Below are 23,537 nucleotides of genomic sequence, written 5' to 3' on the forward strand. Positions count from 1 at the left end.
TACAGTGTGAAACTGATTGGAATTGGCTCAGATGCTGCTCCTCTACGACAGATGCGCTGTTCAGTGGCCTTCCTACTGGAATGTTCTGTATGCCATGTCAGTAATCATTATGTACTGTCCATTAGTGACTCGCAAAGGTGGTTTGGGCCACAGTACCGGGGATACATGTGAGTACTGAACTACATCTGTGATCTTTGGCACATACTTCTTTTCAAGTTGAAATATTTCTATCAGATCAACTAGTGTTTCATGACGCTCACATAGCCCTCATTGGTTCTAAATTGTCTTAACATATTTAGATAATATTAATAATACACACACACACGCGTTGTCTGAAACTGCTTGTCCCAAGCGGGGTCGCGGCGAGCCAAAGACTAATCCGGCAGCACAGGGCGCAAGGGAGAGGGGACACACCCAGGATTGGACACCAGTCCGTCGTAAGGCACCCCAAGCGGGACTCGAACCGCAGACCCACTGAAGAGCAAGCCCTGGCCAAACCCGCTGCGCCGCTGCGCCACTGCGCCCTCCCTTATAATAATAATAATATCTAATAATCATGTTATCCAGAGATTTGGAATTAGAATCAGCCTCAGTGGCCCAGCATGTGGCATGGCAGCGGGGTCAGGAGTCCAGACAGGACAGCTCATCGTCGTCCGTCCAGTTGACACAGCCCCGCTGTTGCAGATTCTGCACAAGAGAGGCCTTGGAGAGACAGCGGAGAGCAGGAGAGCAGGATTGTCGTCGGGACACTGAACTGCGCCATTGCATAAGCTCCATTAGGGGTGAGCTGCCGCACTTCCGCTCTGAACACATTACTGGTGTTCCAAACCAGATGCTCTGGTTAACAGGATTAACCGTCTTAGAAGAAGGTACCACTTTTCCCGGTGCTTCAAAATGCAATGTCCTGCTCCCTTGGTCACCATCCATGATGCAGATTTTATCAGAAAATATGATTGACACCTTTATTCATGCAGAGGGGCTGCTTGGGAAGGCATGCAGTGGGAAAGACAGGAGCAGCTCTCTCCTAGACTTAAACAGGTGTTGTGGAATGAGGGGGTGTCTCCCATCATCCAGGCGGGGCCCCCTGATGGCCCCATGTCTGCTCCAAGTTTTCCTGAGCTCAGACTGCGCGAGCTGTGGGCCGGCTACAGCAGCGCACGCCACACAGCTCGAGTATAGATCGAGGGATCGTCACACTGCCACTCTCTTCCCAAGGTGTGTCATTTACAGCCATAAAGCTGTGGGAGATGTAACCACGCGATTGGTACGGTCACAGAGCCTCGGTTCGTTTACACACAAATGGTCACAGTGATTAGTGGCCAAATTCCCCACTAATTTTAAGTGTTACAAACAAGTTGTGTCACAAGAAAACAAGTTATTAAAGCGCTACCGTGCCAACTCCTCCGACATCTGTAGCAGCTTAGGATTTCCACGTAACCATGTCGGTACAAGCAGGCTGTGGTCTTGTCGAGTGTGAAAGCGCCAAGTGAAGTGCCTGTATGCCCCCACCCGGGGGCCACATGACAGAGAGTATCTCCCTTTTTCTTTACAGGCAGATCTGTGGAACCCGTACAGAGCCCCCCCCACCCACTGTCACATGTCTGTCTCACATGTCCATGAAACATCCAGCACATACATCAGCCCCACATATCACAATAGTCCACAATGCGCATTCATCTCATACTTGCATCACACACATACCAGCTCTATACATCAGTGCTACACACACACACACATACACACACACACACACCCACACACAGTGCCTCTTTTTGACACCATTTCAAATAGCTCCTATTGGCCAAGAGCATCACAAGCAGAGATAAACAGGACATGGTCCAGACAGTAAAGCTAAAAGCATTGCTCCAAATTCAGTACAGTGGTACGGCGGAGAGCCTTAGTGTCTCAGTGTCTGGAAGGTGCAGTTGGACACGGGTTCGATTCCTACTTGGTCTCTGTAGAGTTTACATGTTCTCCCCCTGTTTTGTGTGGGTTTCCTCCATAGGCTAATTGGTGACTCTGCCGGTAGTGTGTGAGTCTTACATTGCTCTACTGTACAAGTGTGTGAGTGACGGGAGTTCAGCGCAGTGAATCAAACACTGTAAGTCACCTTGGATAAAAGTGCCAGCTAAATATGTACCTGCTATTTACCATTGTACATGGTTTTGGAGACATGTATCTGCTAAATGAATAAATATAATTCCATTGTCCACCGTGGGCAAGACTGAAACAAAATTTCCACCTGACTCTGAAGTTTTAGCACAGAAAGTGTGGTAAAGCCCCACTGAGAGTGCATGGCTGTGATTTTTCAGATCAGACACAGAACACATGCACACAACGCCCAGGTGCGAGTGCAAATAGTGTAACACCGGCTACAGTGGATAAACCTGGCTTCAGCCGTAGGTGAGAACATTATGACTTGCTGTTGCTCGCCGCTGAAATCCAGCAACATTACTCAGATACCACAACTTACTGCTTAAGCCAACTTCGAGAAACAGGACCTTTGAGAAAAAACAAAGTAAAATTTAAAACCTCAGGCCAAAGGACTGGGCCAGCACATTTCTTGATGGATTACAGAGTTACAAGTGGCTCACATAAATCACAGTAACATCAATCTGTATATACACACACACACACACATACACAAATAAATTTCGGCGAGTCACCAAAGAGCCCAGTTGCGCTTAGTTTCCGCAATAGCTGAGCTTTGCGAAAGCGCTCTGTCTTCATGCCATAGACTAGTCTGGATATTTACCGCCCTCTACTGGCCGTTGTGCGAACTGCAGGTCAGCTGCTGGACAGAGATAATTCATTCCTGACACGGGGGGGCTCCTTTCTTTTTCTACTCTTTATTCACGAAGAGTGACATTTAGCAGGTATGGTCATAATTTATGGCATAGCAGGGGCAAGGAGGACAAGCCTCCACAAAGGTACAAAAAGACTAATATTTTCCGCCCCACCTCAATATGTATGTATTGTTGTCGTTTGTGTGTGTGTGTGTGTGTGTGTGTGTGTGTGTGTGTGTGTGATTGCCCTGCAGTGGACTTGAGCCACGTTTAGGGTGTACCCAGCCTTGCGTCCTACACTCCGAGACTGACTTCCAGCCACCACAGCCCTGCACTGGACAAGTGGTTGCTAACAATGAATGAATTTCTGGGTAAAACCAGTATGTATGGAGACATATTTTGCTTTTTAGATTTTAAGGTAGTTACTGTTACAAAAAATATCCTTACATTTTCCTGAAAAACACATGATTATGATGACGTAATTAAATAGAAACCCTTCATTGACACAGAGACCTTTGTCCCAGTGTCGGACTTCCTTGCGCCACCTTGACTATGAACCATCTCGTTTGGTTTTAGGGCAAAACGAAGAGAACGCGTGCTTTAAGAGACTGACCTCATGCTGACCTCCTGATCACTGCTTAATGTAACCGAAGGAAACGCAAGAACCCAAACATGAGCTGAAGGAAGCGGTAGACAAAACTAGCGCGGCGCTCTCAACGGGCCAGCAGCCAGTGGCGTCCCTCAAGGACCGATGGTATTACAGCGAAGCCGGTGGAGCCGCGAGTGATCGCAGGCCAAGGTTATTCGCAGGAGGGGAATCTGCCATCCACTGAACAAACGTTACTGTGAGCACACAAGGCTTTCTGCATACTTCACTGTCACTCACCCTGTTTATTACCAGTCACTCTTACTATTATTTCATTTTTTGGCTTCAGCTTACTCAAAAAGACTGACAATTTTGTCCGTGTTTACATGGGGAGATGTTTGCCTGAACAGTTCAGCCTGAGCACTCTGTAAAGGGTGACTGTAGTACAAACTGCGGCTGGGAGCTGAAACGGTAAAACCAGAACATCGCGGGTTGGTTTTAAACTCTTGTGCTGCTACCTACTAACGTTAATGCGATTTCTACCTGCTTCCCTGTAACACTATCAGCCTTGTGCAGAAATCCGTCACAGAGCTTCTTATCAGGCAAAGCCCATGTTTTCTTCAAAGACATCCAGGGTACAATTTTACACCATCAGTCATACAGCCGGAGAGCAGCTGCGGCCATTGAACAGATTTCAAGTCCAATTACATAAGCAGTTATATAACCTCTATACTATATATTACCTTATGCTCAAACAATGATATAACAAGTGCTCTTTACTGGTTGACTGTGTCTCCAAAGAATGGGGTGTCATCTACCACATTAGCCCATCTTAAGAACAAACTGAGAATGTTTCCTGCAATGTAAAATGACTTTATTATCTGCCAATGCGATGCTTATTGTTGCAGCCAAGTGTCACTAGATCCCCACGCCCAGCTTTTTCTAAAAAAATTTACTGAGACACCCTTTATAAATCAGATTTTTGTTACGACTTCACTTAAGGTCATCCCGCTAATGCTGAGGAAATTTAGAAGCTAAAGTTTCCATCTTATTTAACTGTAGGCTGATCTGGATTTCACTTTGAAGGCACATGAAACAGCATCATTCAGCTGCTGAGGAAATGGTTCGCACCTGGTGCTGGACCCCAGACTGCACCGGGCTGAGCCGGGCTGAGCCGGGCCCTCGGACAGCTGCCTGAGAAGAACCCACCCACAATGCCCTGGTCTTCATTTCACAAAAGGAATGCTGGGCACGTTCAGGGGTTATTAAAAGCATAAAAGCACATGGGCAGCAGCAGTCCCTCAGCGTGGACAAAGACAGGTAGAACTCAGAGACACACTGTACACCAACAGTGTGGTTACACTCTCCCTCCACTCGTGCCAATAATCACCTTAAATTCCTACAAACACATTGTGCTGATTTCACATTCTACGTTGGCTTTTTGTCTGGCGCCGTTGTGGTGGAACAACCTCCCCTTCTCACTCAGAACTGCTGAATGTCTGTCTACATTTAAGAAGAGTCTTAATAATCACCTCTTCTGGACTTACTTCTCCCATGATCTCTTAAGTTTATGTAATGTGTAAATGTTCATGCACCATAACTTTGAGATCGTACCCGTTAAATACAGGATAAACTTTCACACAGCTACTCCTGTAATGTAAATGTTTAATTAAAAGGAGGAATGTGATTAGGAATTGTTGATTATTTGGATAAACCTTAATGCAGCTACTCATGTAATGTACATTGATACATATGGTGGAAAGTAGCAAACTAACTGTCCTTAAGAATCATGCATCTGCATCTATGTCTCCCTTTCTCCTAATGTAATGCACACATTGTATTTTCTATGACATGTGCGTTGCTTTGGAGAAAAGCGTTGGCTAAATGAATAAATGTAAATGTAATAACACCAATTTAGAGGTGATCACATTTTAAACATGTGTGCTTGGGTGTATATTTTGACATATAATGGTAAAAATTAATATGTTTACCAATAACGTAATACATTAATAATGTTGAGAGACTGGAAACAGAGTTAAAAGTAATTATGGAAAAATACATACACAAAAAATTGAAGGTCTTTTGTGAAGTACAAGAAGTCCTGCATATGAAGGACTCAGTTTTAAAATGATGACCATTTATAGTTTAATTGTATATTACTCTCTTAGGAATAACTGTTCATGTGTCTACAATGAGAAGATATTTAGTGAATGCAAAGTGTCATTTTTAAAACAGTTAAACTGAAATTCTGCAAGGCTGCAGTGGGCCTGCCTCGAGATTGCCTTGTTTCTTCCAAACATCCCTAAAATAGCAATACAATTTAGAAAGCCCACAAAATGTATGTCTGGAGAAATAACTGGGATTGTGTTTATTTGTAAATAAAATAAATGAAGCACAACATTTTAAGATTCATAATAACTAGTTTATACCGACTGGAAAGATTATTAGCATGTCATTAGCTGACAACTTTGTCCAAGGAAGCTTATGATATGAGGATTTTACTGTGATTTACCCAAATTATCCTTACTGTATCTTTGATGACGTAAAATACAGCAGCAGGGGATTGGAATGAGGATTGTAAAGTGACTGCCCTACCCATAACACGACCTGCTGCCCCACGTGAACAGTGGTTTGTATATTAATAGTAATAACTATGCTGATAATGACGACAGTAACGGGGGGAAAGGTGCGCGTCACGTGAGCATGTTCTCCGCCGCGTTCCCAACAGCGCGTGTAGCCGCCAGTCGCGCAACTGTGTTCCCGCAATGGCCACCAGGTGGCAGGATTCCGAGGCCGGCACAGAAAGTAGGGGGACCCAATACATTTGAGCACTAGAGCAATTTGCCATGAAAAACGCGAGAAAATTCAATAGATGCACGTAAAAGCAAAACGTGTGTCAATTAAATAATGATATAAGGAGGTAAAAGGGGGGAGACACATTTTTGGTGTCCTTCTGACAGGTCCCGCCGAGGGCTGAGCAGGTGCCCCCTTTTCTCTCTCTCTCTCTCTCTCTCTCTCACACACACACACACACACACACACACACACACACACACACACATACACACACACACACATACACACACACACAGCGCGTGGAAATAACACATAGAAATAGAACAAATTGGAACAGCACTCAGGGGTCTCGGACCTCGGATAAAGTTTCAGTGAATGCGATTATTTCTGGAAATGTCTCAGCTTCTGAGAAGGACTCCTGTCCTCTGTGTGTGTGGGGGTGGGGGGGGACACCTGGTAGCCGCGCTGTCGCTGTCACCTCACTCACTGTCACCGTCGCTGGAGGCAGTGGGGCGGCGGCGGGGAGGGGACACAGAAACTACTGCCCATTGTAATATAAAAGTAAAAGGAAGCAGAATAAGTACCCCACTCTACCACAGAAATAAAATAAAATAAAGTAAAATAATGGAAAACAGCTAACAACAGTGTGACCTCAACAAAGGTTAATAATCATTATAATATTCACATGTCTATAAATATAAGAGGCTGAACAACATGGCACGAACACACAGCATGTCATCTGTGAACTACTAATAGTATATTATGTATATTATACAGGTCTGGAAATCATCAGCCGAAAAAACACAGAGCTATTAAAAATGACAGCAGCACTAGTCCCACTCATTACTACAAACCAGCAAATATAACCATAAAAACTATTATTATTATTATTATTATTATTATTATTATTATTATCGTTGTTGATTTGAAAACTTACAGCCTTTTTGTTAAGATGATTTTTTACATCTAGCCGATTAACTTAGATCTTTAACCTTTTTGGTGGATTGGAGGTGAAGATCGAAAACAAATGATAATAACGTTGGATCGATGTTCGTCATTATTTTCTCTTTTCATGCGAACTGCGCTGCCTCTCCGATCGGTGGCAAAAAGCAGACAAAAATTTGCTGTTATACTTTCAAATTCGCAAGTTTCTATGATCAATGTAGTCGAATGATAAGCATTTCGGTCCCAATTATACAATAAATATAATAAAAATTATAGAATAAAATAAACCTGTGTGAATTTTTATAGATGATTTCGTTTTTCTACGCTTTGAGTTTATTCTAATCTGGGTTAATAAGAAATTCAGATAATCATCACACAATCCTGTCAAACTATTCGTACCTTCACAAAAAGCAAATATGACGTTATGGCAGAATCTCGTTATTAAATTAGCAATAATAATTAATACGCATTTTTTTCTCAAAAGCAAAACAAATATTGATAAGTGACATACAGTTCTTTAAGATCTTTAAGAACATTTTTTTTAAATTTTTTTTGTAGCGAGTGCCCTGTAGGAATACATTTTACCGCATACACTACTATAGATACGTAATGAATGAACATTATTGTGTCATAAAGGAAGAAGGCGAGGGAATATTAGAGTAAATTAAAGCCGAAGGAGGGCTCTGGAAGAGTCGCATTTGTCGTGATCTCGGTTTAGCGGGTGAGAAAAAAAAGATTTGGGCAAGAAGGTGAGCAGCGGAACGTTAGCAGGACAGTAAGGTGCTGTAACTGACTTGTTCGTAATTAATGTGGTCATCGCCGCTGCGTCCCGTGTCGTAACGACCCCTCTAATTAGTGTCCATTAGGAAGGTGTGAGTGGGGTGCGGGTGCGGGTGCGGGTGGGGGGGACCAGATGACTGACAGGCCCCGGGAACCGAAGAAAGACGCCAGCGGTGGTTCCTACACGCGTGTCGTCTGGCCGATAACACGCGGAGCCCCTGTGGGCCACAGGCCGATACGTCCGCGACAAGCGGCCACAGGAAGCGCGAGCGCCTTATCGCGCTCTTTATCTGAGCACGAGACGCCGTGCGGAAAGATGGGACTGGACGGGACGGGACGGGACGGGACTGGACGGGACTGGAGGAGCGCCGCTCCGCTGAGCCGCTACAGCCCTGTGTGTGGAGCTGCCGCGGTCTCCTGCCAGCTACACTATAGTCCTCCCTGAGGGCCAATCGCCCGGGTAAATACGCTGCTCGTTTTCTAAGTGATTCATGATTGCTGTCGATAAGAAACCCAGAAGAGTCCTGGGAGCGGAACTAACAAGATTTTTAAAATGATCTGCAACGAAATAACGCATCGACACATTTTCAAGAAAAATCACTACGTGCCAAAAAAATGTAAAGAATTTTAAATAGCCTTTGAAAAAGCAAAAAAAAAAAAAAAAAAAAAAAAAAAGAAATGCGATCAACTGTACGGAATGGAAATCCTGACGATAAGCAATCCTCGATAAAATAAACGGTGACACACAAAATAAAAGACTGCTGTTCGTTTGGCGGATGTGCTGAACTTGTCAAATATTATTTATTGTTTTTAATCAAACTAGACAATATTGCTAATGACTAAACGAGTGACGCGCGGCTATGCAGAGCAAGTGAAAAACAAAGCAGTTGTCCAGTAGTCCACTTTATTATGTCCATCTCCTCCGGAGGACTCCAAATAGTTGCAAGTCACTCCAACATTAAACACGTGGCAACAACCGCGCTGCAGCAGCTAACAGAAATGATGCTGCCTGCCGTGTCTCCTGGGTGCGCGGAAGAGGGGAAAAAAGGGAGGGGGGGAAAAAAAAAAAAAAATCAAGTCCATTAATCATCTTGACAAAAAACAGTTTCCATAAGCCTGAGCGCGTGTTTACTTTATTTCACCAATTATTGCCAGGGCGGGCCTTGGGTGTTCACTCACTCTTCCTAAAAAGTGCTGCTGTCCATTCATCAGCCACCTTCCTCCTCATGCTGCAAGCCAGAAATATTCCTCAAAACTGTAAACACCAACTCTGGGCCACGGACAAAAGAGCCATTTAGTCCACTACAGTATTAAACGTGATATATTGTTAGAGATAAAACTGCTGATAATGCCGTCTGCCTCCTATAAGCGTCTCCAGGGCCATTAATGACAACGTCTGATGTTCGCTCAGCTCACTTCTCCATTTGGATGTTGCTCCAGCGAGTCGCCACGATACTTTCAAATAACCAAATTAAAGCCGGACAAAGTGCTCCCACAAGGAAACTATGCAGCTATTGATATTTTCCCCAAATATTTGCAGATGAAGTTTTGTGCAGTAACGAATTCATTAAATAGGCACGTGATTTTTTTTTTTTTTTTTTTTTTTGCGCAATGAAAAAAATTCTGTCATCAAAGCCAGTAGATGTTTTATTGGTACGTTCAGTTGAAGAAAACTGTATTTAAGGCTAAATCACTTGTATGAAGAGAAGGGAGAAACAAGCAGCAATACCGTATTTTATCTTACAGTAAATTGTTTTAATTACGCCTGTGTGATATTGTGATGTTTTAGGGCTGCGTTGCACACCAGTTTTCCCAGCGCTGAGCGCTGCGTGGACCGCTGGGTTGGTGTCGGTTTGTTGCTTTGTTGTGATCTGTTATCACATGCTGATGATAGAACCAGTGGCTCCAGGATCTTTCAGTGTGAGACCTTTGAGATGTTTTACCGCCGGTTTCAGGTTCCAGAGCAGCGCCAACCTGTTGTCTCCTGGTGAAGATCTCTTCCTCTTCTTCCTCCTACTCGTGCGCTGTCTGCCCCATTTCCCCCCGGATTAAACAAACGCACGTCCCGCCCATCCCCCCCCCCACACACGCGCTCACACACACACACACACACGCAGCCGACCATCCATGTGTCTTCTCCCCTCCAGGAACACTGGATGGGGGGGCGGGGGGGGGGGGGGGTCCAAGGCGCCTTGTCAAACTACATTTTCGTTAATTGCCACCAGTATTTCCTAATTTCACACCTTGCATTCTTGGATTTAATGTTTTATTTCAATAATCCATCATATAATTTGGGGTAATTCGCACATCTTCAAACAGCGCACCACTCACCTGCAGTTTCAATTTCAGTAACTCTTAACCACCATTTCATCAAGGTCGAATTAGGACTTTTTAGGACACGATCCCTTTTTGTTGTCTTTTCGGGAGCTGTAGACGTTTCATCTCTATTTTCTCAGGGTTTCCATACTTCTACTTTTTATCTGGAAATTTTAACTGCATTAAATTTAACTTCAAATATATTTATTTCTCGCCCCGTCTTCATTTTTATTTTAGCATGATTTTTTTTTTCCTGCGTAAAAAAAAAACACTTTGTGTCTCTAATCATAATCAGCCAAAACATGCGCTTCTGGAACTGCAGGGTAGAACATGCGACACGGGGCCGTTTGCGAGCTGTATATTTCTTTAATTACGTGTTGCTTTTTACATGGACATTTAAGGTTACCTGAAATTCTAAATTGCGAACGTCACAGCGGCCATGGCAGCCAATGGTGGATTAGTGAACTTTGGTTTTTTTTTTTTTGGTCAGGACATCCAAGCCCCTCCTTTCCGGCTGCCTGTACGTAACCACAGCCATACACCCCCACGAGTCAGAATCAGGGTGTGTTGTAAAGATGAACACTTTTCTCAAGAGCCTCCTTGTCTCACTAGAGCCAGCTTCGGCTTGGTGAACTTTCTGGGAGGAGTGATCCTTGCAAGTTCATCAATTTGTTGAGGAGCAAGTGTTCATTGGTCATGTTTCCCAGCCCCTTAACATCTACTCCTTTTTCAGTAAAGGATATATTGAATCTGGAGCAGAACCAGGACGAAATGGCCTCTTTGGACACCGCTGTCCCCACTTCTTCATGCATGCTGGCGAAGTTCAAACAGGAGCCTTTGCTGGAGATGCCAGTGGGAGCCTCTCTGTTCAGCCAGGATGTCCCGGAGCTCAAAGCCACCAAAAACCCTTCACTAAACTTCAGCGCTGCCTTTTATGGGAAGAATTTCCCGGATATGGATATGATGAAAGACACGAGAGCGGACAGCGCGTACGAGGAAAAAGAAAGAAAAGGTGATTTTCTCCATTGTTCTGTATATTCTGCTACTGTCAGTAGGCGATGGGCTCGTTCGCTCTGTGTGTGTTTGTCGGACTGCTTTGAACGAGCTTCCTTTATTGCATCCAGTATTTTCTCATTATTTCGTGTTTATTAATTGAAGGAAAAATTATCCGACAGCTGCCAAAGTGTTAAAAAAAAAATGACATTAACGAGGGTCGTCCATTTCTGTCACAAGTTTATATCAATTTTATGTCTCATCTGTTTATTTAAACCTTTCTTACGTGCGCTTTTCAGAGCGGTCTTCTCCCGTGAGTAGCTGTTCTTTTAAACATTTCTGACAAAACATGTGAAATATTAACAATCCCCTGGAGAAATAGCGGCAAATTATTTTGTCATTATTTAGATTATTTGCAAAAACTAAAGGGAATTCAGTAATTATATTGGTATAATTAAAAAGCACTATTTGAATGTGAATAAATAAAAAAAAGTGTACAGACAGTCCATCACATTTAAACTTACAAATGAAGTTGTATGCATACGCAGCGTGGTTACATATTATGTATTTATGAATAGTTAATATATAAATATAAAATCTATTAAGATGTTTTACACCATTCTCAAATGTCTCTTAAAATGATATAGCTTATTATTATTATTATTATTATTATTATTATTATTATTATTATTTACCCATTTACACGGCACGATATTTTACCATTTCGAGTCAGGGTAAGCATTTTCTATTAGAGCCGATGTGGGATTCGAACCAGAAACCTTCAGACTGCAGCAAGCCAAAACACTCAACTACAAGCTGCGCCGCAACTCCTAGTGTTTTTTTTTTTTCTTTTTTTTTGTCAGCGTTTGACAGTGTGCGCGTCACTCTAATGCGGGGATGAATTTTGAACACGTGTTTGAAATGCTCGCTCTCCAGTGGAACAGGAGGCCCACCCGAAGACAGGAGACGCCGAGCGGCCGAGGCAGAGGAAGAGGAGGAAGCCGCGCGTGCTCTTCTCGCAGGCCCAGGTGTACGAGCTGGAGAGGCGCTTCAAACAGCAGAAATACCTCTCCGCCCCCGAGCGAGACCACCTGGCCAGCGTGCTCAAACTCACATCCACGCAGGTCAAGATCTGGTTCCAGAACCGCCGCTACAAGTGCAAGAGGCAGCGGCAGGACCAGACGCTGGAGATGGTGGGGATCCCACCGCCACGGCGCATCTCGGTCCCCGTGCTGGTGCGGGACGGAAAGCCGTGCGTGGGCGACGCCTCCACCTACGGCGCTTCTTACAACGTGGGCATCAACCACTACACATACAACGCGTACCCTGCCTTCCCCAACTACCCGAGTCCGGGCTGCAACACAAACTACGCGTGCAACTACGCCGCGGCCCCCATGCAAAGCATCCAGCCCACGACGGGCGGCGCTAACTACATGAACGTGAGCGTGGGAGAGCTCGGTACCGTCCAGACCCAGTTTCAGTCCCCCGGCGGAGTGTCCTCACTGCACGGGATCCGAGCCTGGTGAACCAGGAGCCCACGACGCGTGAAATGCCTGAGAGAGAAGAAAAAAAAAAAAAAAAAAAAAAAAAAAAGCGGCACGCGGGCGAGACAGTGCCAGGCGCGCGCGCGCGCGCGTGCGAGCGAAGGAAATAAGCAGTTATTAAAAAGCCACATCGCGCCAGCTCGCTGAGACTACAGCTTTGCAGTACTCCGTACGGTACGTGGCTGGATTTACCTTTAGTATTGATGTAACGCGCGAGGACCGAACGACACTTTGTTATTTTGAAGGAAATGTCCTTCACGTGTCATTCTGCGCTGTAGGGACACGGCCACGTTGCCACATACCAACTGTACGTATATTCTCGGATTACTGCATTTCATATGTACTGTATTTTTTAACGTTACCTACATTTATAAGGCGGACGTTTGGATTATGGACTTTTAACTTCAGGTGGTTTTATTTTTTAGAAAATATACGTTGTAGATCTTAAACATTAAAGCAATCACTTTGCATTGGTTGAAATAAGCATATATTGAAGTCTGTACATAATCCAGTTTATTTAAGAAGATACTGGGATAAATGGTGTCACAAGAATATAATTGAACGAAATAATATGAAGCCTATCCATAATTATCCAGACAAGATTCAGAAAAGTCGTAATGTACATTTTTCTAAGGCGTTGTAAAGTAAAAGACAATTCAATTAAACATCATAATTATATGTTTTAATACAGTAAAGTTTGTTTATCTTTATTCAAGTATATAGTACCTTAGTTAAAAATATTACAATCAAGCAAGGCATACTAATGCATTATGGAGACTAACATGAACTGGTTTAAACAAATCTGAACTGAAACACAAAATACCACTGCTTATTTACTAAAACAATTTAGAAACAGCGAAGTTTTATATTTTCGTTTTATTCGTGAAGACTGAGGTCTAAGACAATTCAGTATTTTACACGACAGGCCAATTAAAGCATCATATTTGCATGAGTGCAATTTAACGGATGAATTAATAAAAAGTTACCAAAAATGCGACACAGGAATTTCATATGCTGAGAATATTAATCTAACACACTTTAAACCTTTCCGCACAAGGTGTCGAAGGGAAAATTGTATTTATAACTGTAAAACGATATTTTAACTCATACACCACAACGCATTAGTTCCAACAACTTATTTCTAATTCATATGAACTAAAACGCTAATTACACTTTACATTAATTAGCTTAGATGAACAAAAGGTATTTCGTCCAATTAAATTGTTTGTACTGTTGATGGAAAATTAGTTCCTGAACTGAGGCGTTAATATTAGTAGGCTTACTGAAGAACTAAAATAGAGGTTTCAGCATCTACCAAAGAAGGAAATTTAGAGTTTATTGAAATCACCGCACGCAAACATATTGACATAGCATGTTATTATTGTAATTATTATTATTATTATTATTATTATTATTAATAATAATTTTGCGCCATGTTTCCGTTGAAATTTTCATGGTTTCTTTCCTGAAAGAAGCTATTTTACCTGCCCATACATTCTTAGACAGTTGTATCTGTGACTGTACGCAGCAATAATAAATGTTTATAACATGTAAATTAAAAGTTTCGAATGGGAATAAAAGGAATGTTTTATTTCCTCGTCTTGACATAGTCTACATTTTATGCTTTTGGTAAAAGGACAAGTGAGTAACTTACACCATGTAAAACAATTTATTTTTTCCGTGTAACATCTTCCAGCATTTACATCATTCTAGAAATGTAACTTTATATATAAGCCCCTTTAACTGCTGAAATACAAATTAAAATATCTCCAGAATCCACAATGCGCAAAAGTCTTACAATTACTGAGAATTAAACACATATTTCTTCCTTCATATTTGGGCAATTTTTAAAAAATGGTCCCACCTGTCTGAAGACATCCTCCAAAATCTCAATGGCAATGATGCTTTAAAAACCGAAAAATGGCTTTTTTCCACGCTTATAAACATATACAACTATTTAAAAATCTACAATGTTGTATATGGTGCTATATTTTGAATAGTTTTTCCACATAATGTTTTTTTAAAAGGGTTGAGAGAACTATTTTTTTTTTGCGCACAACAGGCATTGCGAGTTATCTTATGCAAAGGAGCGAGCGAAATACAGATAAACACTGACAATAATGAAACTATAAAAGGCACAATGTTGCATGCAACTGATGTACTTATCTACAAAAGTTATGCATTCAAATATGATAAATTACTTTACTGGGATGTATGTCGCTGTGAGTTACTTCCAGCTTCACTTTTTCAGTGCTCTGTGAGCAGCAGAAAATGTCCAGTAAAAGGGTTACACCAGTACAACCAGGTTGGGGGGGGGGGAGGGAGGGGGCCCTCCTGAAATATGACAGGCATAAAGCAGTTTGTGTGCATAATTTAAATCCATTTCAAACAGTCCCATATACAGCCCCTCGCAGCGTGTCTGCTGTGTTTAGTGTCAGGTTAAACTGTTAAAGTGGATAGTGACTCACTTCATTGGACGCTTTTAGGCAAACTCTGCTACGATCACACACCCAATACTCCCGTTTCTATCATTTCTTAAATTTATCGGAGCAAATGCAAAGCTTCGAACTTGATCTTTCACAAAGTTTTCCAAAAACAGCAAAGATGTTCAGGTGAATTACTTCAACCTCTACGTGTGACGTGCCCATTATTATTATTATTATTATTATTATTATTATTATTAACAACAACAAGAATGGTTAAATTAAAGCAATACTTAGATGATATTAAGATAAAAGACATCATCGCTATTCGATATTAATCTGTCGACCGGAAAACTGCATTTTATGCTAAAATATCATATAGCGGGACAATTTTCACCCATAAGCAATAAAATTGGATCGATATGACATAGATACAGTAACTAAACTACTGAAGAATGCAGAGGGTTTTTTTTTTTTTTTTCTTTTTTTTTTTGCTAGTGGCGCCATGGATTCCGCAAGGAGAACTTTCACAGATACTTGTATAGGAAGAAGCTGAATTGGATTGTAATTCCACACGCACACAAGACACGAGTCACGGAGCGAAAACGTCACGTGTCCCATCGAGACGACCGGACACAGCGCTGTGTGCGCAAATACATTTCATATTAACCGTTATGTAATCATTACTGAATTTTATCGCTTTCCATCTTTATTCCCGGTTATTTTACTAATTTAATAGTAACGACTGCTGCATATAGGTACATTTTGTAGGTTGTTATACATAATGATTATCATGATGATACACGGCAAACACGTCGTATTTACAGAAGGCGAAAAAAGACAACATACGTGTCTTTTCAGTGCTGTAAAACATACACAGCAGCACGAAAGAAATGTACCTGTAATTTCCCTACAAAAGTACCACATTTCTGGGTTGCGATGACTGTACATTTCGGGAGGATTTCTGATTATGTTTCATATTTAGGCTGTACTTTCACTTTAAGCGAATTGTCCTGCTCTCTCATGATGTTGTGGGCAGGAACCAAGTCGGTTACTTTGTACACCGGTACCGTACAGTATTTTCTTCAAAGACATCATTTATAAGCATTAAAACATTTTAATAAAAATATAACATTTTCTCTCATTTATTTCAAGCTAAACTGCGTCCCTCTGTGAGTCTGTCTATGTACTTGCAGGGATCAAAAGTTTTATGTACAACTAAGGAGCGACGTAACCCGAAACACCATAAAGTGGAACCCAATGCAATGGCATTAATCCAAGTGTTATACAAACAAAAATAATACAGTGGAATCCTCAGCTCAGTCACCAACATGCATTAACTTTTTTATGCCATATCTTCCAAACTGCAAACAGTTCAGAGCTCGAAAAACATGGTGTTAATCTCTCTCAGGCAAATGCAATTTAAAATACTCATTCTTTAATTTGTCTCATTCAATACGATAGCCACAGGAAACACAAAAGGCTTATCCTTCATCCCGCTTTAGTATCACAGTAATAACCAGCACTATGAAATAAGATTTTCTTGCACATTCAAACATTGTAAAGAAGTTCAACAAGTCCACATCCTGGCCTGTGACCTTTTGGCATTTTAGTAAGTCATTGGGTGTTGATTTGACAGCCCATCAGTACAACTAGATGGCAATTACAATGCAGCTCAACAGCAGATGGGAAATGCATGCATGTCCATCAACTCATTAATCAGGAGTTAAAGCCTATCCGCCCCGTGCCTTTGGCTGTCCCTTCACCTTTGAACTGTTATTCTGCCATGTCAGGATAGAAAATGGAGGAAGTGACTGCAGACCAAACCACGATTTGATTTACTCAAGAAAACAATGTTTTGGCCATTAGAGACAACAGCATCTGACTCCTTTAAACAGCAACACTTTGCCTCTAATGCAGCAAGACAATTTCCCTTGTGACTTTAAACACTGGAGGCTTCAAGGGCACAGTGCCAGCAGCTTCTACTGACAATTTAACTATCTCACAATTAATATAAACACAATACAAACAGGAAAACCAAATATTCATTGCCTGATGAATGATCCATAGGAAAAATGGAACCTTCCACCTTGATAAGACCCTTTGAATTGTGTCTATAATTAATTTTCAGCAGTGGTGAGTGCACTGTACCAGTCAGAAGTTTCAATGCACCAGGAAATTGTTTTTTTTTTTTTCACAAGGCATTTGGTTAACAAGTTTGAGAAGGAAATCGGGCAACATGTCTTCCCAGCTCTTCCGCAGCAATTCCCAGAGATGTAAGACACTTGTGGGTTGCTTTGCTTTGACTTTCCTGTCCAGTTCACCACATTCAAATATTACCCAGGTGTACTCAAATTTTTGACTAATACTATACTTGGGCATCTCTTAGTCCTGGCTGTCCAAACATAACCTCTTCTAGCATCTGAAAGAATACACAAAGAAAATCATTACAAAGGTAATTCAGCCTCCAACACAGAGAGAAGAAAATCCAGCAGAGAACGTTAGACTGGTGAGTATATTTTGTTTTCTTTATAAATGTCAAGAAAATGCAAAGTAGAGGAGAAAGGTTGTGTCAATGCAGTGCCCGTTTGCCTGCCTAAGGTGTTGAAAAGAACAAGTCAGATATTGTGGCCACACCATTCTAAAAATACAGCCCCCGTCTGGCAGCCCAGCAGAGAGAAAGCAGGGGGAAGAAAAAGACGAGAATAATCAGCCTTTCCGGGTCTTATCGGAGGAAAGCGGGGGACGCATGCTTCTTTATCTCCAGTAATGTGATTAATGCCACAGTCCCCTCCATTCCCTCTCTCCCCCAGCACTCTGACTCATGTCCCTTCCAACCTACGTCCACCATGTGGCAAACTAAAAAAAGGATTGTCAAGGCACCTGCATTACTCCGATCATGAACGATTGCCAGTATCAATTTAAAATGGAACAGGGGGCGAATCAAGGGCATCCCCAGTAGTATTATTGCATCACTAAAAAATACAGTAAGCTCTGTAATAAAGTGAGGTTTTATGTGCCTGGGAACCCTGCAAATGATTATAGAAGCAAAGGTCCTTCTTATGAAGACAATACAAGGATAAAGGAATTGCTTTATTTATATTTACAACATGCTATTTCTGCAAATAACAAATGTATAATTCCCATGGCAACAATTACATCTCGTCTCAAAAAATGTCCAACAGATCAACAGCAGCCAAAGCCCAACTCAAACTATTAATTTAATCCGTATTCATACAAGATATACAGTAAAAGATAGAGCAAGAAAAGGTTTGTGTTATTGCCACTGAACTGACTCAGCAACAAATCAAGAGCGTAAAACAGAATGAAATGGTGAAGGACAGCAAGTCTTGTTAATTGTGAGGACTTTTAAGTTTTGCACCTGTTACAAAGCAAAGCTTTTAAATATAAATTGCATGAAAGCTTTACCTACTAAAACAAATTTTAATTTCCCAATGTGGGCAATGCTAATACAGAAAAATAACATTTCATGAGAAAGATCAAGCTGTACTCACCCAAACTATTGCTTTTGGTCTACTGAAGTGATATTTAGATCCATTAAGACTTGTTGTAGACTATTTACATGAGGCAAGACAGAGGATGACATTGCTTGTCATATGACAACCGCCTCATACTCAGTACTAACTTATATAAGACCAACAAAATTAAATGAAGAATATAGATATTACACCTTTAAGGCACATATTTAGTGTCTTTTACTGTGCAATAACTTTGAAGGGCAATACCAAACAAAGCCAATGGCTTTCAGTCCATTATTTCCATTTACAGGAAAGGAAAAAGTCTTTTCTTCAGAATGTACAGGACAGTGGCTAGAAAGAGGGCCAGTGCGAGGAAGATGAGCAGTTTGTCTGTGAACTCCCGTCGATTGTACTTTGTGATGAGCTTTCTCCCCAACTGAATGGTCCCTGTCATGGCTTTAAACTCTTCATTTGTTTCCTGTACTGTTCTTGATGAGGTAGCTATGGAGAAGAGAGGCATGACAGATGTCACCTCTCCCATCTCCCAGGACATGTGTACAAACACAGGCAGGCGAAAGAGCGCAATGATCCATTTGTACTGTATGGCCAGCAACAGCGAGAAGAGCATCACCAGAGGTAAAAGACACGGCAAGGAACAGCGGTGACAAGCAAAAAAAAAACCAGTCTTCCCCCAATATGAACAACACACTAAATTACACCGCTAAACATAAAATTTAAAGATTACACAATCACAGTTGCATCAGAAAAACGAGGAATACTGAAGTATAGGATATTGCTCTGTATGAACTTTAAGTTGGTAGAGGCATTTGCCTTCAGTAATCTCTCAAAAATTTGATTCAAAAGACTTAAATAAGACCAAAGATCACCCATTTCATTATTTGCATGCAAGGAGCAATGCGAGAGGATAGTCCAGCTCTTCAGTTAAACTCACCCAGAGTGTTTATGGTTTCCTCACTTTGCTTCACTTGCTGCGACATCATCCGACTGATATTCATCAGGCTCTCTGTGATGTCACTTGTAGTCTGAGCCAAGTTCTTTTTGGTGGTCTTTCTGATGGGCAAAAAAAAAACACTATAGATCACATACTATCGTTTATAACACCACTAATACTGTCACTCCTGTAACAGAACATACATCCTTGTGGGACACTGATGTAACTTTATGCTCACCTCTGTGTCACTGATGTATCCTGACCATGAAGCAGCTCATCTTTTTCAAGGTTATCAATAGATAGCTTGCAAGCAAGGTTAGCTTTTCTCCATGCTGCCTGGTTGCTGTAAAATGGTAAAAAATATATAAAACAAAAGAACTGCAAAATTATCCAAGAAAAGTACATCACCAAATGAAATGTCTTCTGAGTATAGCCTCATGTTCTAAACAAATCCATCATTTCAGTGCTGACAGTGCTGCTCATTTCAGTGTTTGGTCCAGCAGATAGGGAGCAAGGTCTATAGCCAGTACACTGCCTACCAATGACAGAAGTCATGAAGCTGAAAATGCCTATCTAGCTGAATAAACAAAAAATTGCAGCAAAAAGTCCATACAGGAAATGTCAATTCACTGGTGTCTGAAACTACTGGATTACGGATCTTTTTTACACTGACACCAATTCGACACTGGCTGATCGACATGAATCTCGCACCCACTGTATTACACGAGAATTTTAAAACAGTAAAATGTGCTGGATAATTGGACAACCTCTGATACTTTAACCCCTTGAGATTTATTTTTGTCCCAATTCTTTGGCCTGTAAGTTTTTGTTTCTTTTCCTTTCCTCTGTTGCCAGGTTACTTATATCAGTGTAATTCATTAGCAACTTCTTTTATTGTTCTGTCTTCATTAATAAGTGTTTACTGTATGTAATATACAGTAGATTATAATAATATATAGTAACAGTACAAAAATAGTTAACATAGTTATAGTTAAATTAATTTTTTGTCATGTTCTTGATTACAATGTACGTCACAAAACATTCTCACCTTAACATTTGTTTCCGATGGCCTTCTGTCTCACTGAGTAAAGCTATCATGTCTGATTCCTTGTCCTGCTCCTTAGCCATCTGTTCCATATCCTGCCAAAGAGATTGTTATGGCAGATATTTTTCTATTTCTTTCTTTCATTTTCATGAACCACTTAACCACCACAACTCTGCAGTAGGATAAGAGTCAAACCTAAAAGCACAGGACATGAGGCAGGACTAAACCAGGACTGGAAAGCAGTCCATAGCAAGGCAATATCACATACACTACCAAAAATTCAGTTGAGTTATGCATTTCTGAAGATAAAAATATTTGAAAGTCATTCATATACTATATACTCCACAATATGAATGAATGCAAATGTAAAACTGTTATACAAAACACATTTATTGCATGAATTTAATGATGAAAGTGACACGTGGGTCTGCACCCTGGCTTAGTTGGCTAGTAAAATGCATTCAGATTTAATAGAGGTGTGAGACCCTTAATTCATCTTGCTCCCAGATCATGGAGAGCTCTTACTGATGCCACATCATCATGACCATGGGTACAGCTGGATAACAAGTGGAGTTCACGTTCTCCAAGATTTGTCTTTTCTGAGGAGAGGAGATATCATGGACCGAGAGCACCAGTGACCAGCACCACCACCAGCTCACCTGGATCCGCTGTCGGAGCAGGTTGAACGTCTCCTTCACTTTGCAGTTCAGCTCCTTTAGTTCGCTGTGCGGGCCGGAGCACTCGCTGATGTCCTAGTTTTTACAAAACGCACATTTTAAAAGTCTGACGCTGCCTACTACTGCAGATCAATAATGATTAATATAAGAAATGACGAAGCTAGCAGAGTTAAAATCTCTTCTGCAGCGACTGTGTGAGTGATAGCTCGAAATTATTATTAAAAGAAAAACTGAAGCGAATTTTGTATTTGAGCACGTTAACATTTATTTTGTTCATTATTTTGTTTGATTGTCCTAGTGGTTACAGTGACAAGGGCGACTTTGTCTGCCAGAACTGTGTGATTTTTAGGTTAAACAAGTAGTAGTGAGTGTGAGCTTAGCTACCGGCCGGCGGCTCTTGTCTGGTGGTGGTTGTTTTCATTCAGCAAGACATATTACTCAGTACCAATGGAATACACTAACAGTGGCAAAATTTGTATATGAATTCTAATGTTTATTATTATTACGTATAACACCCAATGTAATCATACCTGAATTAGAGCTTTTATTTCCAAGTCGTATTTGATTATTTCTTGAGCACATATTCGGACGTGGACATCCGCGGAACCCGCCATGATGGACGTGGAACTACGGCAAGCCGCAGGGACATTGGGACTTAACCGCTAACGCGTTTTCATTGACACAGCACTGAGACAGTATTCATTTAATATGCTGTTCATTTATGTTATCAGCTGTATGTTTTAGAGTCTTTTTAAAACAGCCTGCACAGGAACAGGTGATTGATATACAGGTGTACTATTTAATGTGGCTGGTAACTGAGTACAGTTTAATCGGTGAAATTAATATCCTTTATTTAGATGATGCCAGCAGTTTATAAATCAAACGAAGGAACCACTTGAGCTGCCGCTTCTCCAGATACCTTCGGAACCTTTTCATAACAAAAATTCAAGACAATTAATTTAATAAATTCTAATGAAGATCTCCTGGAATGTTCTCTGTTGAGGCATGTGGTCTCAAACAAAGGATGTTATGTCAGGCCAAAGGTGACTAATAGAAGTAACAAGTTACAGAAGAAGTGAAACACACACACACACACACACACATTTTCAGAGCCGCTTGTCCCATACGGGGTCACTTCAGGATCATCTGGAGCACCAAAAAGAGGCCCAACATCTCCCAGTGTGTCCTCATTGTCTTCAACAGACTATGATAACACCATCATTCAGGGACTGAACCGAGAGCGTGTGCATGACCACGTGAGTTCTCTATTCCTTGCTTTCCAAACAATGTACAGGTGCAGCATATACATACAATACAGTGTGATGGATAAAATGAACCACATATTAGCAACAGCTACTGTACACACTCAACATTTCAGTTTCACCAAAGGGGAGTGGGGGGGGTATTCAAAATGAAACTACGAAAGTAATAAATGTGAGTATTCTTAAATCAGGGGGTGCGGTGGCGCGGTGGGTTGGACCACAGTCCTGCTGCCCGGTGGGTCTGGGGTTCGAGTCCCGCTTGGGGTACCTTGCGATGGACTGGCGTCCCGTCCTGGGTGTGTCCCCTCCCCCTCCGGCCTTACGCCCTGTGTTGCCGGGTAGGCTCCGGTTCCCCGTGACCCCGTATGGGACAAGAAGTGAAACATGTGAATGTAATAAACATTTTAATGTGTGAAATAGTGTGGAAATGAAAAAGCAATATTTCCCAACATTTCCTATCTGCTCCTTACTTTTGCATCTATGCACAATGGCTATGTACGATGACAGCCATAATGCTGTTCAGATATTAAACATAAAGGATACAGCTCATTAACAATTTTGTTGTGTCACATGTAGCCTCTTTGTCGGTTTCTTCAAAAAAGAGGGACAAATGTCTGGAACATATGAATTAATGGTGAGCTGGTAGTCATTGTCGACATCCATTTGTCCCAAGGGGGTCGCGGTGAGCCAGAGCCTCGCAGGGTGCAGGGCCGAGGGGACACACCTGGGACACCAGTTTGTCACAAGGCACCTCAAGCAGGGCTCGAACCCCAGACCGCCACACATCGGGTACTGGCCTAACCCACTGTACCACCACACCCCTTCCTTTGTCAATATTTTATAAATAAATCACAAAACAAAGAATTCAAGTACACGCCAATGTTGTTTCTGATGTTTAATTTTTAAATAAAATCAATAACAGAATGAGACTATCAATGTTACAAGCAACTGTG

At 41.6% G+C, this 23,537-nt stretch overlaps 2 protein-coding genes across 6 annotated transcripts; one reads left to right on the forward strand and one right to left on the reverse strand.

Moving 5' to 3' along the window:
- Positions 1–10,905: 10,905 nt before the first annotated feature.
- Positions 10,906–12,728, forward strand: nkx2.5 (NK2 homeobox 5). Of its 2 annotated transcripts, none has more exons than XM_029257544.1 (2): positions 10,906–11,241; positions 12,147–12,728. In XM_029257544.1, exons 1-2 carry the CDS (start codon positions 10,906–10,908, stop codon positions 12,726–12,728), a joined length of 918 nt encoding a protein of 305 aa, XP_029113377.1. The 2 variants fall into 2 exon arrangements, with proteins under 2 accessions (XP_029113377.1, XP_029113376.1); XM_029257543.1 differs by having other exon boundaries at positions 10,906–11,221; positions 12,139–12,728.
- Positions 12,729–17,422: 4,694 nt separating this feature from the next.
- LOC108936788 (vesicle transport protein SEC20) lies at positions 17,423–21,939 on the reverse strand. 4 transcript variants are annotated; one of them, XR_003798094.1, is made up of 7 exons: positions 21,853–21,937; positions 21,305–21,397; positions 20,649–20,740; positions 19,839–19,943; positions 19,601–19,719; positions 18,685–19,149; positions 17,518–17,591 (listed from the first exon to the last, which is right to left on the reverse strand). XR_003798094.1 is itself a non-coding variant. In XM_018756354.1 (6 exons), exons 1-6 carry the CDS (start codon positions 21,934–21,936, stop codon positions 17,506–17,508), a joined length of 579 nt encoding a protein of 192 aa, XP_018611870.1. In that variant the 5' UTR covers position 21,937; the 3' UTR covers positions 17,423–17,505. The 4 variants fall into 4 exon arrangements, 3 of the variants coding, with proteins under 3 accessions (XP_018611870.1, XP_018611871.1, XP_029113379.1); XM_018756354.1 differs by lacking the exon at positions 18,685–19,149 and having other exon boundaries at positions 17,423–17,591; XM_018756355.1 differs by lacking the exon at positions 17,518–17,591 and having other exon boundaries at positions 17,620–19,149; positions 21,853–21,939.
- Positions 21,940–23,537: the final 1,598 nt, after the last annotated feature.

Source organism: Scleropages formosus, chromosome 13, assembly GCF_900964775.1.
Source record: "Scleropages formosus chromosome 13, fSclFor1.1, whole genome shotgun sequence".
Classification (NCBI taxonomy): domain Eukaryota; kingdom Metazoa; phylum Chordata; class Actinopteri; order Osteoglossiformes; family Osteoglossidae; genus Scleropages; species Scleropages formosus.